At 41.5% G+C, this 19,175-nt stretch overlaps 1 protein-coding gene across 6 annotated transcripts in view; it reads right to left on the reverse strand.

Annotated features, from left to right (window-relative positions):
- Positions 1-19,135, reverse strand: part of PANX2 (pannexin 2) — a 27,830-nt gene extending 8,695 nt beyond the window's left edge. Inside the window, exons 1-4 of one of the 6 annotated variants that reach the window (XM_019509306.1) lie at positions 18,853-19,135; positions 12,351-12,418; positions 8,129-8,268; positions 151-1,602 (exon numbers count right to left, since the gene is read on the reverse strand). In XM_019509306.1, coding sequence (XP_019364851.1) covers positions 151-1,602; positions 8,129-8,171 — 1,495 coding nt within the window. In that variant the 5' untranslated portion in view covers positions 8,172-8,268; positions 12,351-12,418; positions 18,853-19,135. Of the gene's footprint in view, positions 1-150; positions 1,603-7,586; positions 7,692-8,128; positions 10,644-12,350; positions 12,422-18,852 lie in introns of those variants that run through there. The other 5 variants (XM_019509304.1, XR_002096029.1, XM_019509308.1 and 2 more) reach the window with 5 other exon arrangements.
- Positions 19,136-19,175: the final 40 nt, after the last annotated feature.

The following is a 19,175-nucleotide window of genomic DNA, read 5'->3' on the forward strand; positions in this document are numbered from 1 at the left end:
AGGCTTCCCTGCTTTTATATTATGGGCTATTTAGAAATCTAGTAAGAGAGAACAAACAGATCTGATCATCACGGATTTCAACCTTTTACAACAACTTAAGGCCTGTTGGGTTTGTCACTGCTGAAATGGTACTGAAACAGCATACTGTACCTTTGAGAGAAGAGGTGACATGTACTATGACATTTTCTTCTTGGTTTAAAAATCCACCCTCTTGACTATTGGATGTAGGCATTGAGGCAATGGCTTGAATCTCTGGTTTGGGTTTTTTACTACTAAGTATATATGGATGGACGTCCAGGGAAAAGTGGCGTGTATGCTTTTTTTCATTATTTGCACCAGAGATGGTGTTTGGCTCAGTTTTCTGAGATGATGATTGCTGTGAGGATTTTGCTGTGGACTCTAGCAGAGGAGCTATAAGACTGTCAGTTGCTGTTTTTCTGCGCACTGGCTTAGGCTTTTCAGGTTTGTGGTTTTCAACCTTCATAATGGCTAACTGCTCCTTGAATGGCTGAGGGAGTGGATTGCTACTTGGAATCCATTTCATTTTCTTTCTAGGTCTCTTAATGATGAGCTGTTCATTGGCATCAATGTCTGCTGGATCAATACTGGGATCTATCGTTTGAATCCCTGAATCACGCATCGTTGGTGTAGCATCATGGTTCGACTGAGCCAAGGCTGCAAGCAACTGCCGTACCACATTGTCATACATCAGATCACTTTCATTTGTAATAAAATCCAGGCGGTTCAGTGATTTTATATGGTCCCGATTTTCATTGCAAAACATAGCTAGAATATTGATATCACAAAATTGAGACTTCTGCCACTGTTTTTTGGTCTTTATCCCCACCTTGTTCAATTTATCAAATATGAAGTTGGATTTGCGGAATATGAAGAGGTGAATTAAGTTGATAAGAATGATTAAGTTCATAAAGCAGAGGAGGACAATGTCCACTCCAGCAATTATACGCTGGAGCTGGACTGATGGCAGTTTACAGTTCACGCGGATGTGCAATTTGGAGCTGCTTGTTTTGTCCGGAGGTTCCCCTAGTGCACACGTAAACTCATTTTGCTTCTGGGTAGCATAGTAGGTGGATAAATATGTGATGGGTATAATGCTTAAAAATATTATAAATAAATGTCTTGCAAGATAAAGTTTAGCTAAAAAGTTACTTCTCCCTCTTCTTTCCAAGTATTTTTCAAACAAGTTCTGCTCTGGGCTTTTTTCCTTCTCTGCATTCTCAATGATTTCTCTCTTCTCTCTCTCCGTGATTCCTGGGCCTTTGGACTGAATTTGTTTCTCTATTTTTGGTGCACGCCCTTCTGCTGCACGGTGGTAGCAGTTATCAATCTCCTGAAGCAAAAAATTAAGCTCTGAAGTCAGTCTGGTGGAGGCCAGAAACTCCCAGCCAAGAGCTGGAATGTACATTATACCAGCAAAAGCTAGCAGTGCATAAGGAAGGAACTTATGCTCAAACAAGGAGGGCCAATGGTTGGCATCAACTCCTGGCAAGGCATCTTTTAGTTCTGTCCAACAATATCCTCTGGCATACAAGGCTTGGTCGCGGGTGAAGTTGTGTGGTGTGTAACAGTATATTGGCTCCTCTGCATAACAGAGAGAAAAGTCACTGCTGTGCATTTAACCTACAAAAGGAACTCTGGAGAATAAGTATTTCAAATTATATCAATTTTTCTTTACTGTAGCTCTACATGATACTCATGTTCATAATACCTTGGATAGCTATACTCTGCATTGCTCATGCTTATATGCCCCCAGGAAAAACTATCTGCCTGAAGAGGGTAGAATGAAGCTAAAAATTTAAATCTGTCCATAAAAATTAGAAAAATTGTACTGGATATTACTTGGAATGCACTGAACTTTGAAAAGCTAAATGACTGGCTTGCCTACTGTACAATTATTGCAATTGTAATAATTGTACAGTAAAAAAAAGCCACAATTATTATATTGGAATGACAGGGCTTCCCTCAACAAAGCAATACAATATAGGACCTGTCTAGGTGAATTCTTCCCCCTTCCTATAAATAAAACCAAATTAGTTGCAGCTGAAGGCAATGGGCCAAATCCTGTAAAATTTTGTTAATAAATTCAATGTTGGACACAGTAGAGAGGTTAAACTTATGGTTGTATTATGTTAAATTTACTCCAAATAACTTCTGGTTTAAATGGAGACAAACAAATGGAACATCTTGCCTATTAACAATGTACTTAATACTGTGAATATTTACGAATAAAAATTTTGCAGCATTGACATTACAACATTTTATACAGCCTAATGGAGTTTTGTCAACAGCAGACTTCATCTAGACATGGTCTTAGAAGAGACAAGTTATGTTTTATCCCTGTCAGTTTGCATGTGTGGCAAATATAGCAAATGGAGTATTTTTTTTTTTAGTTCTGACAGGCACTCTGAAAAGAAGTCTCTAAAATAAGACCCCCATTAAGTATGTATTTTATTTGTTGAATTTAGTGTCCCCAAAACACCAAGCTTGTTTCCATTATGAACATACTGTCTGCACTCAAACTGGAGCCAGTGGGCATTGGGGGAAATTTTGATGGGTGTGGAATTGTTCAAAACCAGCAGATTCCTTGATGCGTTTCACTTTAGTGAAGAAGGATTCCATCTAAGGAGTTGAAAAGCACATGGTGCACATGGAAAAAATGCTCTAATCTGGAGGTGACCAACCTGCAGCACAAGTGCCCGAACTGGCACAAGCAGCCTTTGGAGATGGCATGCGGCAGATTTGGTGGGAAGGGGAGGAGGAGGACAGGCAACAAAATGCTAGATAAGGCAGGGATCAGAAAACAGAGCAGCAGATCAGGCAGGAAGCATGGGGCAGGAGGCAGAAAGCAGAACAGCAGGCTGGTAAGGAAGCAGAAAACAGAGCAGCAGATCAGGCATTGGAAGGGGATTGGACTGGTGCTCAGGGAGGTTACAAGACTAATTTGTAGCGCTCCTGCGAAAGTGCTTGGTTCTCACTGATCTAACCCTTTCTACAGTAGCACACAAACAACTTGCCCGACATACTTTGCTATGCAAAGAAAACCAAGGTTTGCATGTGCTTTGGCAGCATCTGAATGTATGTGCATATACTCCTTTTTGGTAACATGATGACCTAGTAAGGGTTTTTTTCCTTGAGTAACACATTGAAACATGGAACAAAGTGGTGGTGAGAAATGGCAATAAATGTTACTTACTCGCATAAAATACAAAGTATGATAATATTATAATTAATTCTGAGATCTTCACTTGAAAAGAATACTTCAAAATGAATCATTTTGAAGCTTTCCATACTGGGAGCTTTGCCATTGACTTCAATAGGGGACATGATTTCATCATCTATCATAGTATATTATCATCAAGGAACAAACTATGTGTAGAGCCCACTAAAGTTCTTGTAAATATATTTTCTGAAACTTTTGTGTAGAAGTTCCCTTTAGTGCAATGCCATTAGTTTTAGTGAAGCAATTTTAGGAATGAGTTTGACTTAATCTACTTTCCAGACTTAGAACATCAGGGCTGATGGACCATGTGTCACCAAGACAGACATACGTAATCATGTCATGACAGCAGAGGCAACAAATGGACCTGATTCTCCTCTCTCTGAAATGTACTCATTAGGAAAAATCAAGTTCTTATAAATGATAATTATGAAAGATAACAATAGTATGTATCTGGATTAAAGAATGATAATACAATGAAGACTGCTGGAGTTAGTTCTGTTTTATTTTCAGGCACCTACAGCTATCATTTAAAACAAAAGTTAATATGTCATAATGGTGAGGGAACAGGCTACTTGGTGAAATTGCTCAGGTTTAGTTTTCAAGAGGCACAGAAACACATATTCTGTTTTAAAAAGTTCTGTTTAGAGGTAAGAAACATAATTCCTACAAAAAAAGGCTATGAGAATGTTATAATGGCAGCTTCAGCACTGGGATGACCACCGCATGTAATGCAGTAACTTGGGCTTATAGCTTTATGTATTAGCCTTAACATTTTCAAAGCACTTCAGAAACATTTTTTCCAAGTAATTACTCCAGCCACCAGGAAATGCAGTCCTCTCTGTGGTGAAAAACATCAGCTGAGTAATTGCATGAAGCACCATGTTCCTACATGTCCATTTAGGAACATGCATTTAAAAGAACACTGGATGAAGGGGGGATTTTCAAATACTGCTTTTTGGGAATGACTGAGGTGACTCTCCCTGTGTATTAACTGATCCTGCTATGGTCATGTAATTGGTCATGTAGATAAGCAGCAGATTTGTCTAGGCATGGATAATGTGCAGATACCACCATCCCTCTGTGCTTTTTCCTGGCTGCACTCATGGGCAGGAAGAGTGGTAGAAATTCACCATCTTAAAACAGAAGGAACAGCAAGGTTATCAACGGTCAAAAGATCTCTTGCCAATTCCCAATAAGTGACACGAAAAATATGTATATTTGCATCTAATACCCACGTACCTACCACTTCAATTCACTAGCTTATGCGGTGGATTATACAGCCAGCAGCTAAAGCTTTTTGCATTTAAATGTAATGGCCCACAACAAGCTCTTACACCGTACATATTTAGTATAAAATCTCATTAAGAGATTTATAAGTCTGCTCTCAGTTCCACCTATACAATCTCACCAACTGCATGCCAGCAAACAATGCTAAACACAATCGTTCTAATAGAAAACTACTTTTTATACCTAGGAACAAATTCTGCCTTTGATTTTGTCTACGCAACCCACTGCCACAGAGGGCAGTGTTCCTTCAAAATAACTGAAAATGCCATTGTGTGGGACCTTCCTGCAACTCCTTATTATATAATATTGCACAGTCTAGCTGCTAAGTTTTAGTAGGTGTTTCCATTGACACTTCTTGCAGAAATATGAATAATTTGAAACACTGCTGCTCTTGACCACCGTGCACTTGACCTTTTCAACTGACATAAGATGGGTCAAAGCCTGCTCATTTTACTCATAAGTTACTGTGGAAGTCCTGAGATCATGCACATAAACAAAGTAAGGAAGAATTGGGCAGATACCATTGAATGTTTCTGGTCATACATCAGCAAAGTTAAATTGGCAAAGAATTTTGTATTCCTATATGTATACATGTAGCATTGTTCCACTAAACCACTTAAAAAAATCTTTTACAGCTGTGTTTGTCAGGCTAAAAGTACAGAAAAATAGTACATCTTTTAAAAATAAATTCTGCTACTTTCATCTTGGTGGAACCCACCGCACTATACAAACTCTAGGTTATATCCTATACTCATCCCAAGTGTGCAACTCCTATTTATGGCCTCCCAACTATACAGGGCTCACTTCATCCACTGCTGAATGAAACCTTTTCTAGAATGTAACAAAGTGGCCATTTTGCACTAGCAACACTACACAGCTAATAATGAGAGAGGAAGAAAAAAGTCTTGAGTACTTTGTTTAAAGTTCTAATGAGAAGGCAATCACCCAGTAGTGGTTCACAGTAGGAACTATTGCAAAACTTTACCACGAGGTGGCAGGAAAGAATGACACAGTTTGCTTAAGACAGTGGTTCTGAACCTTTTCAGACTCGAGACATTGCTTGGAAACTGTCACCTCTAGTTTTTGTTCATTTTTTGACTATAGAAAAGTAGAAGAGCAATTCTTCTGTACAAAGAACTCAGAAAGATCACAATAGCACAAAAGGTTTTAACACTATAGATTCCTATTTGAAGTCTCTGGGTTTATCTTGTGAATCACACTTGCACATCTAACATTGTATGGCACCTTGTGACACCCTTGAAAGGATGTCAAGGCAGACCAGTGTGCCATAGCACCCTGGTTGAGAATCAGTGGCATAAGAAAAAATGGTTACTCTTGGATAGCTATGAATGTATTCCACTTACATGGGTATAATTCTACTCATTTTCCTCTACACCAGATTCAAGGAACTTATGTTGGCATGCATCTGTTCTCTGTTTATATCAACATAAAGGGTGATTTTCAGGCCAAAACTTGTCTAAGTCCAATTCTCTGTCTATATTAAGAAGTATAGGATGACAGGCCCAATTCTTTTTCCATTGTTCTTGTATCCACTCACAAAATGCATATAGTTTTACAAACATTTCTTCAAAACAGAAAATTTTGCTTAAAATAAACAGCATTTCTTTTTTTTCCACCAAAAAATAATAATAAACATCGATTTTTTAAGAATCAGCACTGGATTTAGGTTCTGCTTCTGGAGTGACTGAAGCATGGGGCTGACTTTGTATGCTGGTTAGTCCCTTTGAAGCCAATGGGATTACCTATAGTGCATGAAGTTAAACACTTACATTACTCTTTGAAGGACTGCAGCCTTAGGTGTTTCAATTTCAGGCTTCTAAAATGTTATAAGCAAGAATCAAAAGTAATTTACATATTTAAAATACATTAACTGTACTATTTTGGAGATCCTGAAAAGTATTAATATATTTCTTTTCACCTACCACTGTTTGCATAAGACAAATAACCTTTTCTACTTACTTGACATACACCTCCAAAATAGTGCATTCAACAAAAGTAGGCTAGAAACCTTGTTAATGAAAAATGTATACCTTGTATAAATTCATTTTTTTCAGAACCCTGAGAAACAATCATCCATCATAATTGTCCAATTAAACTTGCAAGAATTCAGCATTCTTCAACAAAGACTCAATAATAGGGGAAGGGATCAAACAATCAGTTGTAACAAAAAGATAGAAGGAACAAAGAAAGTAGGAATAAATAATTTAAAAGTAAGTAAAAGTAAGATACATATTCTTGTCCTGGCTAGTACTGAGCAAAAGTTACTGTTGCTTGTACAGATAGTTGTTTTAAGGCCCATTCAACAACTTGGGCTATGTCTACACTGCAAACTTACTACATTGGCAATCTATGAACCCATTGTACTGGGCATGCTATCCCCTAACTAGAAGAAGTGTGGCCACCTCTCTCTGCTGTTGACATGATTACACAGCTTGCACTGGGAAACTAGCAAGCAAGGAGAAGCGTGGGGCATTTCAGGGTGCTGCTATTGGGCACAGTGAGTTTGAGGTCTAGACAAGGTCAGACAACTACAGATTCATGAAACCAATGGAATCATTCATGTACTTACAATTAGTGTGTGTGTGTGTGTGTGTAAAAAATGATTCAAGGCTGTGTGTTGAAACAAGGAGCTGCACACAGTGAGAAGTGAAGGAACACAGCACCTCCACATTGCTCAGAATCTTTCAGGGTCAAACCCATCCTACATAAATATATTCCACAATGCAAATCCCTTAGACTTTAAGAAATACTGTAAAGAACCGGGGTTTTAAAGACAGTGTTCATTATACATATGCATTAGGTAACATTGAAAAATAGGAGTTTTGGTTCTTGAAACACAGGTTTCTAACAGGTAAACCGGACTCTAGGAATTTAGCTACTAGAGCCCACTGTTGTACACTATCAGTCTAAAATAGAATCCCAAGGAGGACACAGAGAATAACCCACAATACTTCACAGCATGGACATATCTGTACGCAAACAGACGCATGTCCCATACACCCTGCGTACATAACTCAGGAACAAAAGCACAAGAATGTGTGTAACAAGAATATTTTATTTTTAAGAAACAAACTAATTTATTTGGGGGCTTTTAAATAACTTTCAAAGGAAAAAGAGAAAAAGGCTCTGGATCCTCTTCTCTCTGGAAAAAAAATATTTACGTTACTCAAGTTAAAAATTTAGTCTAAAGAAAAGATATACTACTTAACCAGTCATCAGATCTTCCATACCTATTAGTAATATGCATAGAAATTATACATAATTCTATTATTTAAGATAACATTTACACAAATTCTGGGTGTAATCTAGGTTCCACTGATGTTAATGAAAAACTTCCATTGACTTCACTGATCTCAAAATTTCAATGAGTATACTGGAAGAACAGTTGTAAAATTAGTGCTGTACAATGCACTTCCTTACCATTACTTACACAGGTAGACTTATTTAATTCAATGGGTCCACTTACATTAGTAAAATTAAACGTGTAAGTGTTGGTAGGATCAAGCTCTGAGCTCTGTAAGCATTAAGTATTATTGTCACTAACATTCTTTTATTATTAATAAAATTTAAAAAAATTACCTCTACTGAAAAATATTTTTTTCAGTTTGAATAAGGACTTCATGCCTGATGGTTCAGTTTGTCTTTCTGAGGCGCAATATCCCCATGATGAACAAGGCTAGGTATAGATCTCTAGTTCCCTTTCTCTGGATCCAGTGTGCCTGTTTAAAAAGAATCTGTTAAATAAAACCAAGAAAAGGGACTACCTGATTGTTAATAATGCCCCTAATTCTACACACCTTACCCAAGATAGGTAGGATGTCATAAGTAGCTCTCATGATTACTAGCTATTAGACTACCCATGTGTGTAACTGCAAAATAAAGGCTTCAGAAAGAGGCCCCATATTTATAAATATGGAAGCTTTCCCTTGTTATGCTGCTGCTGTATTTGCATACATGTCCAATCTACACAAAATAACCTTATATTACATGCAATTATAAATTAAAGCCTCCCAAACAGATGTGTATATTTGCACAAAAATATTAACCATATATCACAGGCATCACTTTTTTTTTCTGAAATTAACTATACAGTGCTTGCTAAAATTCACTTACCAGTGGGCTAAGGCTGAAAGGCCTGAATAGTGCCTTTTAAGACCTCCCCCAGTGTAGTCACCTTAACTCAGGGAAGAGAAATACCTACATCTGGGTCCTCATTGAAAAATAAAAGGTCTGGTTGATAGGGTTAGTTCAGAATGACAACTTGCTGTAGGGAGTGCCAGAAATACTTAGGCTGCTTTATGGGGTGACATTTTCTCAATAATGAGCTATCATGCAATGTGTGATGTCCAGGTTGGATGGTGATAACATAATTGTACATATATATTCCATGATGATGTACTACTAAATCTCATTTCAGTCATTTCCTCCTCTGCTATATAGAACTCATGGAGAAAAAAGAGACCACTGGGCAGAAGAGACACTGGTTACATTCATTCTCACATGTACATTTCTTCATATAATGTTGCTTCCCATGATATTAAAATTAAAGGGACAATTTCAATTAGTTTAGAACCAGAGCTGATATTTTGGAAGAAAAATCAATACTCAGAATTTAACAGGAGAAATTCACCCACAAAAGACCCAAGGAAGAGACTAGTGAAGTATCTACTTCCAAGTCGAGCCGTCATCTGAGGGCTTCAGCAGGACACAGGCCTTTTGCAGGGTGTGAATTTTACCTAACAAGGAAAAAAAACTATTTCCTGAAATTAAGAAAAATGAAATCAATAAAATAAATCTTTGCCAATTAAAAAATTCCTTCAATGATGGAAACCCCAAAGCAACCACATGCCTGCCACAGGAATGCCTATAAATAAATTGGGATTGTGCAGGAACCTATGACACAGCAAGTACAACTTGTTATATGCAGGCCATGCTGGCTTCACAGTTCAAGCAGAATCAAGTGTGAAAAATTATGTGAAACATGAGATTTGATTGTACTGCATTATTTATTGTCATTTATGGAGAATGTAAGTATAAAAGTTGGGTTTTTGTCACAGCATAACTCAAGAATACTTTCCATTTAGAAAAAGAAATATGACATATAATTAGGGATTTACTTAGTGTGCAGAGGGAAAGTAAAAATCACAGGCAGCTTGCAGTGCCCAGCACCATTTTCACGGTCTTTTCACGGTGAGCTTCCCCACACTGCTGGCTGGTAGAGAGGATTGTCCTTCATGCAGCCCTGCCCCTCACTGTTGATTGGTGGAGAGGGGCAGGACCATGCAAAATGTAGGCCTCTCTGCCAATAAGCAGTGGGGGGTGGGGTGGGAGGGGTGGCACAGCTGTCATCTTGGCTATTCCTACGCCTGCCAGCAGCTTCCCCCCAAGCAGGCTGTGAGGTTGGGTCGCAGCAGCTGCTGTCTCCCACTGGGGAGCCAGTATTTTATATTTAATAAGGGTTTTTTCCCCCACCCTGATTCCACACAAAACTGTGGGGAACACCAGTTTTCATGGTGACTGTGGAAACTGCCTTTTTGCTGGTTCTGTGAAAATTGTGAAATTGAGAATCAAGTAGATCCCTACATATAATAAGCTCCTAAGGTGGGTAAATTATTTTAATTCTTTTGAGTAGGGTTTTTTTTTCTCATCACTGTTGAAAAGAACACCTAGAAATGTCCGGACTAGTGACTTCCACAAAACTAGCCACTGCAGATGTACAGAGACTGCTTTTGCAACACGCTAAAGCTGTGCTATGATCACAGCATAAGCACAACAAAGAGATGCACTAAGGGCAACACAGTTCCACTGGGGATAGCTTTTCACCCTCCTGATCTGTTCTGCTCACTGCTTCCGCTCTATGCTTTAGGAAAAGGCTCTGGTATCCCTTCCAAACTGGTATCTTCATATCACTGGATCCTGCAAGGCATCTCAACCCCCTAAATGGCTTGGAAATATTTACTTACACATACACATAAATGGCTCTGCACTTGATGTGCCCCAGGAGTAGCAACTGTGCCATATGAATGACAAGTACTTAACAAGAGCCTGGGTGCAGTGCTGCTCTCACAGTTTACCAATGTAGTATGTCTGTGAGAAAGAAATCTTTTTAAAGCTTTAAACCTTTTTAAAGTTGAGTTTTATTAGGGTCTATGGCTACGGTGGCCAAACCACAGCTTGTGAGCTGCATGCAGCTTGCCGGCACAGTACTTGTGCCTCTCCAGAAATTGGCCAAGGCCCTGCCCACTTCTCAGCTCCAGAGGACAGTGCAGCCCAGCACCTCCCACCGCTCCGGCTTTCCCTGGGGAGCGTGCCCTGAGCCTGCCCTCCTCCCTTTCTCTCCCTCTGGGACTGCCAGATCAGGTGCTGGGCTGGGGGCTGTAGCCATATTGCTTACCCTGGGGCATGTTCCCCATGGGGAAAACTGAAGAGTCTCAGTGGTGCAGAGGGGTGTCATCTACACTCCAGGTTGTTCAGCACCCTTTCTTCCCTGCCCCCCACCCTGGCTCTTGAACGTCAGTGGAGGATCAGATGTGGTTCCCAGGGTAATTAACTCTGGCCACCCTTGGCCTATGGATATAGATGCCCAATTCCAATTAAAGCTAATAGGAAAAAGGTATCAAGCCTCCTTGGGTTGCTTTAAAAAAATGCAACCACTTTCCTAGCACTTGCATCCTAAGTGTAACGGTACTTAAACCCCAGTTTTCCTTTTGATTAAGGAAGAAGCTAGCGCTGAGATAAATGAATAATGTAGGTTATCCATGAGAATTCTTTCAACTGGCTCTAGGTGTGTGTTCATCTAAATCTCACTCACCTCTGGTCTTCATTGTGTGCAAGACATTTGAAAGGATGAAGTTGTGAACTACACAGAGAGGGATCTCAAGACAAGAAGACAGGATGAATTTTCTAAAATATGGAACCAAGGGTAGATGTGTACAGAGCCTCTGGAAATTGCACTAGGATGGTTACAGAATATAAGCTTCAATCAGTTCCTTGGATTTAGTTTTAATTTAATGAAGAATTCAGCTAGAGAATTATGCACTTCTTGCTGAATAAAGCTGTCTTGCATCTGTCTATAAGTCAAAAATTATTTTTAGGTCTTAGATAAAAAGTTCCCCACTCATCCTTCCAAACCAGAGGAGTAAAAGCAGCCTTGTGCAGGCTTTTACCATCTACATTCTCCATAATGGTCTTATTCTACAAAGCACTTAAGCATGCGCTTAAATCCATTACTCTTCATTTCATCCTGTTTGCAGAATAAGGGTCCAGTCTAATAACAGTTAGGCCTTAAATAGTGCTGAAGTGCTTATACAATTCTTTTGTATGGGAGTGAATGTCACCCTAGGTGCCAATTTCTACCCCTAAGTTATGCCTCCATGTACCCATGACAGAATCTGGCACAGTATTCTTAACAATACAATATAAAAATAAAAAAACCTCTCTTCCACTGTACTGTTATATGCTGCTCCAAGTGCAGTCAGAGAGAAATTCTGAAAATAAATACTTCTTGAAAGCCACTCTATGCATAACTGTGTGGGTGTAACATACACTGCCCACATCTGGAAGCAAAAACGTGAGTAGGAAAAGTTGATCAGAGATACCAAATAAAACTTCATTATTTATTAAATAAATCCTCAACATACACTACTTAAAACATATTGTAGATAATGAGATGCATAAAGAGACACTGAACTCATGCATATACTGCACTACACAGTAAAATAAGCATAATTTATGCAGAAATGATTACAAATCAGGAATTAAAACATAAAACTTGAACTGACTCATTGGTCATTTAACTTACTGTCTCCTTCCATTATTTCCTCATGAGAATTGTGTAGCAGAAGGGTAGTAGAGGGCTGAGCTACGTAACTGCTAAGAGACATAGAAATACAGTATTTGTGAGCAATTTTTGATATATTGAAGGAACTGCTTTTTAATTTAATAAAGAAAAAACTAATGCCAAAACTTGGCTTTTTGACTAAAATGTAAATCAAGTGACTGCCAACTTTCTGCTTTATTAGAAGTATTTTACAGCTTTTGAGGGGGAAAATTGATATTTAATAGTTGCCTGCAACATGAAAACAATCATTCACTGTGATGAAAAAGCACTGGATATTATGTTTTATGAAAACTGATGTGACTTGGCAGCACGTGAAAATTGACCTCATCCATCCTAAAGATTTCTTTGAAAGACTGGAAATGAAATATTTCAATGCCTTGACAATCGAAAGTGGAGTATAACAAACTAGAAAGCATTCCATTTTGAGGCCTGCTTTTCCCTCAATCAGCAAATCTCTCATGGACACAAATGAGAATGTTGATGCTGGGCCTCACCCACGCAGTGGAATATTACTTAATAAATATTTAAACCACTTTGCAAAAATAAAATTATACAAGTCAACCATGGGAATTTTACAGATTTTTGGTCCCCTGATACGCTGGAGATCTGCCACTTTGGAGAAGACTCTATTAATCTGCAATGTGCTGCGACACGTGCAGCTGTATAAACGGTGAAATGTGAGCCCACCCATACCCCCACGAGGGCTGCAGGGGCTGTGCTGGACTCCTCCCAGGGATGCGGGTCCCTGATCTGCCTGCTAGATGACAGGAGGCTGGTTCTGCTGCCTGGGGCCAGCAGCAGTACCAGTCTTCCCGGCACTGGGTACAGGTTGCGCCCAGTGCCGGGTCCGGGGGCAGCAGCAGCTTCCTGTGATGCAGCAGGCAGATCGGGGGCCCGGACCTTTGAGAGGAGTCCAGCACAGCCCCGCAGCCCTCCCAGGGGTGTGGGTGGGTCCCCAATATACCTGCCGGATGACAAGGTGGCTGCTGCTGCTGGCTAGGACCAGCACTGGGCGCAGCCCATGCTGAGCGCCAGGAAGATTGGTGCTGCCGCTGGTCCCAGCCAGCAGCAACAGCATGCTGTTATGTGGCACACAGATCCAGGGGCCTACACCCCCAGGAGGCTGGGGGATGTGCCAGAATCCTCCTGGGAGGGGGGCCCAGCCCCCAGATCTGCACTGGATGCCAGCTGGGATCAGCACTGAAGCCAAGTAACCCCAGCTTCAAAACTCAAAATATTTAGAAACTTTCAAAATGTTTTGATTGCCCTTGTTTCATTTCAAAGGCTATTGTTTCATTTTGAATTTGCTGTTTTGAGCTCAAAACATCTTCAAAATAAAACACCTGGTGAAATTTTGCACCGCCCTACCTAAGACTGTAACAGAGGATCATATTTCTCTTCATTTAAAAGTGGGTTAGCAGCATCTGGGAGTATTAGGCATTTCTGGGTGTGTCTACATGAAACATTTACTGGGGAGTAGACTAACCAGCTTTGCAGTAAATGTGGGACATCTACACGTGCATCCCTATTAGGCTGGAGTAAACTAATTGAATACAAGTACTAATTAAATACAAGAACTAAATACAAGTACTATCCTGCTGTAGAGTTTTTTACGCCACAGCAACAAACGTGTAAATGCTGCCCCTGTCAGTTAGCCCCACACTGGAAGACCCTTGTGCCCTAGCCAGCCCCTCCATAACATACTGAACTGGAGTCGAACAGCCTCGGGCTTGCAGACTGACCCCCCGGGGTCTCTGCCAGCCAGGACTGATCCCACCTGGCTCAACACACTGTGATCCTGGGTGCATGTTCAAACGGCATAGCCTGGAGCAATAAGCTCCAGAATTTATTGCTTCACATTAATTGCATGTGTAGGCATGCCCACTGTAACTAGCTTTATTCAAAAGCAACTTTGTAGCCCTCTCTTTTAACACTGAAGTTGGTCACAAAGCAAACTGACCTAAGGATAAAGTATTTTGTAGAAATTGTCCTCTGGGCATGTAACTATTTACTAAGCATATCCTACTTGGGGTTGAGGTATGGGTCAGCTGGTTCCATGGCTAAATTCAGAGGTGGATGGAAGGATGAAAAAATTATCAGATACAAGATGTATTTCTAGGGATGCACTGATAAAGACTTTTTGGGCCGATACCGATTATGAACAATCCATATCGACTGATATTGATCCGAATGCCAATATACAGCATGGCAGCTTGGAAATCAGCATCTGGCTGATAAGTCTGTTGTGGGGGAGGGGTGTGGGGAGGGAAGGGAGGTGTGGGGGCAGATTGAGGCCCTCACAGTGAGGGAGGAGGGGGGCTGGCGCAGGCGCTGCGCAGCTGGGGCGGGGGATGGTGCCATGAGCGGCTTATCTGGGTGGCATGAGGAGGGGTAGAGAGCAGCTCCCATTGCTGCACTCACCCTTAGGGGAGCCATGGGGGCGTGTGCCCCTCCTGGATCTGTGCGCAGGATGAGGGCAGGCTGGGGCAGTGCCGGGCTCTTCCCGGCAGGAGTGGGGAGGGGGAGGTTGGGCTGGGACTGTGCTCGGGCTGGGTGGCAGCAGCACTCAGGAGCCCCCAAACAGCTCATGGCTCTGTCACATGCCCTGCCCCGGCTGGGCAGCATCTACCCCTCCTCCAGCCCCACTCGCTCCCTTACCGCGGAATGCTTTGCAATTTTAGAAGACAAATCTTCAAAATAATAGGCCCAGTCATATGCCCACTGAAGTCAAAGGAAGGTGCCTGCTCACTTGTATAGGGGCAAAGTCAGATTCTGTGTGAAATCTAATCTTTTCATATGCTTGGAATGGAAAGGATGAGTTTCATAGAAGGGGGAGAGGGCTCAGATGGTTCTCACTTCTCTCTTGAGCTTCCAAAAAGTTTTGTACTTTAAGAGCTATCTTTCTTGGAGGCCTTTGTATTATCACTATAGTGATCTTGTGCCATATATATCCATTTTACTGACATTTCAGGGAGACTGCTTTCTAGGAATCATTATAATTTGTTTGGGGAAAAAAATTAATACTTGAGAAGGTCATCAACTAAAATGTAAATGATACCAGATATGATCAAAAGGCTCTGCATGTCTCTCCTGAAACATGCCCTGAGGAACATAAACCAAGGATGAATTTTGCTCCACTTCACAAAACCAGTGCAGGAGCTATACCTCACTGAACTCCCAACCTTAACCTTTTGAGTAAAATTCTAGTCTCAGTGAAGTTGACAGCAAAATTCCCAGAAACTTCAATAGGGCCGGAATGTAATTCTCAAGAGCATATAGAAAATGTACATAGGTACTGTCCTGCCACTCTGCACAGAGGTGACTTTCATCTCAGATGCCCTGCCATCTAGCACTAAAGCTTGGGGAAATTATTATTTAAGCCCTCAAAAGCCTTGCTTTCATTACAGCTTCTTGTATCTGCAAAATCAAACCAAGATGGCAGTCTCTGCCTGATACAAAGTCACAGTTCACAGAGTGACAATATAGATACTTCTTTAAAAATAAAAATACTCCTTCATACTGAAACCTGTTCATGAGGTATGAGGCTTACCTACATTTTGTTCTGGTAAGCTAATTAGCATACAATTTATGTCAGTGCCTGCTAAACTACTGCATCTTTCTTTATATGCTAATACAATGATTAAAATGGTAAATAGTATTCTTATTTCTCAATGATGTAAAGATAAAAGCACTCAGATATTAGTACAAGTGAAAAATAAACTATGTAAATAGCTAGCAAAAATTCTAACCTAAAGCTATTATTTAGCTCATGAAATGAAAACAGTAATATTAAAATATAGAAGAATTTTCTCTACCCTTAAAAGAACTACAGTTCACAATAAATTATGCTATGGCTCACACAATTTCAGATTGCCAAGAGATTATTTCCTTTTAACCTTCATTATCATAAAATGTCATGACAATAGTGATTTGTCTTTTAATCTAACATAGACCTGTGATTCTCTGTATTCATTTCCTATACCAAAAGAAATAGTGTGAATACTGAGAAACCTAGGTTTTATTCCTATATTCCTTTTTGCAGATCACTTCTACTGCATGAGCCAGCTGCCCAGTCAAATAGTTGTTTTGGTGCATTGTTATCACTAGGTTGCATAAAGGCTTTAGGTCCTATTTACTGCATGTGAGGTCATGAATATAGGAATAAAGGGGATGCGAAGGGGTCTCTGGGGCTCAGATTCACTCTCCATATTAGACACACACACCCTTCCTACACTAAATTAAATGTTACAAGAAACTACTGTGTTTGGCTCACAACACAGTTATATCTTCTTGATTACATGCACCGCTTTGTTCCAAGTGTTCTACAAGTATTTGTGGCATAAGATGAGGCCGACTCTGGAGAGACCCGTCTCACTGGGTCCTTTCCATTTAGTCAGATGCCACTGGCTTGCTGTGGAAGTTATTACAGGAATCACAATTCATAGGAAGCATTAGTTCTCTTTTCTTATTCTACAATACTATCAAGATGCATGCAAGGGAACAATGCAGAATTTGGGAACCTGCAGACCCTTTGTAGCACAGGAGCAGCTATGGCACAGGAAAAAAAAAAATCACCCAGCATGGACTTTCCACATCTACTATCTAATTTTCAAGGAAGTAAAGAGAAGCATCCAAAGCAAAGAGCATAACTCGATTTAGAAAATGTCAGTGAAAGAAAAAAAGCGACACCTGATACCAGCATGAGCAATGCATTAATACATGTCACTTCGCAGCAAGGCATGCATTCAGTAGGACTAACATCATTAGTAAAGGCAAAACAACATACAGTCTCTCTGGACGCATCTAATTTTGCAATGAAGTCTGAGTAAATACATCCTTGGTAACAGATACCAGGGTACGATCCAGCTTCCATTAAAAATAATGGGAGCTTTGCTCATTACTTCAATGGGAGCAGGATTGAGTCCCCACAGGATGAGGCAGATCCTGACTTGGCACCCAACAAAAATGCTATTTAATTACGTCAACTCCACAAGGAGCATGTATTGAAGTTTATTTTCACTGTCTTCTTTTTCACCTGCAGCATCATTTAGTTTTCTTTTTCATTCTATAGGTTTGAGAGTCTCAGAAACCCCAGATAAAAACATGGCTCTGTATTTTCCCAAAATGATATAAGGATGTTCTTTGTAGTTAAGATCTATACTTTCATCATAAGCTACTGCTTTGTGATCAAAGATGAACGTAGCGTACACATTCTGACTTGGCTCCAATGATTTTGTTTTTGGCACACAAAAAAGTCATTTGGCTCTTCTAGGACCATCCCACACACAAACCATCCAGAGGGCAAAATAACTTCAAACTGCAGAGTTAAGGGCAGATTTTCTTTTCAAGGTAGAAAAATTTTGAGCCAGGAGGGAAAACAAAAGCATGGGGTGGTTGAAATCAGCAGATTAGTTAGACTCACAAGAACACTGAAGGCCATCCACTGTGGACCTGAGCCTCCCTCTGCCATAGCCACATGGCTCTCTGACAGGATTTGGAGGCAAGGAGGTGGCTCACTGCTATTTGCATGCGAGTAGAGTGCTGATAGGAGAGGAGCAAGCTCATGTTGCCCCACCCTTACCCCTTTGTCCCCCAAAGATTGCCTCCACACCCACAAGACCCAAGACCTGCAGATCTCTCACAGAACTGCAAGTTGGGCTCCTCTCTTCTTCAGGGTTGGGTTTTTTCCTTTCCCTCTAGCCTTCAAGCTGCATGAAGATTTTCAAAAGGTACTAGTGATGCTGGCTTCTGAAACCCAGTCACTGTAAAGGGCCTACTTGTCAGAGGATGCCCTGAGGTCCTCTGAAGGTGTCTGAAGTTGGACACCCAAAATATCACACCACTTCAATGCAGTAACAATCACTAATCAAGCCTGCAAATCCAGAGCTTACAAGCAGGAAGAATACAGAGGTAACCAGAAGACATTATGGCTTATAAAATTATCTTCCATTAAAAAAAACAAAACATAATTCTGCAAGTGCCTGGCCCTTCACACCCGGCTTTGCACTCTCCCATCAGGGGAAAAAAAAATCAATAAAACTCACAGGAGGATAAGGGCTGGCTCCTACTCCCCAGCCAAAATGCTCATTGAAGTCAATGGCTCTGGTCTCTTCTGCCCCTTCCTTTTTAAAACAGTAGCTTCATCTAGACTGGAAGCTGGCAGTCCCTCTATTCATGCGGGGCCTATTAATTAACGGGGTCTTAGCGTCCTTTGCAAGGTCACTACTCCAGGGAGGGAGAAGGGGTCTAAAGGAGCCCTCAGCAGCCGGACGGGGCGGATCGTGTTGGCCGAGGGGCTCGGCAGGGCACGGTCGCGGGCGGCAGAGATGGGGGGCTACGCCAAGCTGCCCAGGGGGCCTTGGGCGTGTGGCCGGGAGGGAGCCACGCTGGAGCCCGGGGCCGCCGGGTACCCACCTCCCCCGAGCCGGGCCGGGCCGGGCCGGGCGGGCCGCGCTGTGCTTACCGGCGAAGTTCTTGGTGAAGACGAGCGTGACGAGCAGGATGGGGACAAGCACGGTGCCGATGGTGACCACGCGGTCGAAGGGCAGCTCCAGCTTGAGCTGCAGCAGCAGCGCGGCCAGCGCGCCCGCCCGCTCATCCTGCTGCCCGGGCAGGATCAGCTCCTTCAGCTTCTCGCCCGCCAGCAGCGCCGTGGCCATGTCGGGGTGGTTCTCGATGATGTGTTGCATAAGCGGCGGCGGCCGGACTCCCCCGGCCGGGGCGGGCGCGGCTCAGCCTGGGCACTGGGGGCGCGGGGGGGGTCACCTGGCACGGCGGGCCCAGCCG

This window comes from Gavialis gangeticus, unplaced genomic scaffold (genome assembly GCF_001723915.1).
Source record: "Gavialis gangeticus isolate Ggan-Ray unplaced genomic scaffold, GavGan_comp1, whole genome shotgun sequence".
Classification (NCBI taxonomy): Eukaryota; Metazoa; Chordata; order Crocodylia; family Gavialidae; genus Gavialis; species Gavialis gangeticus.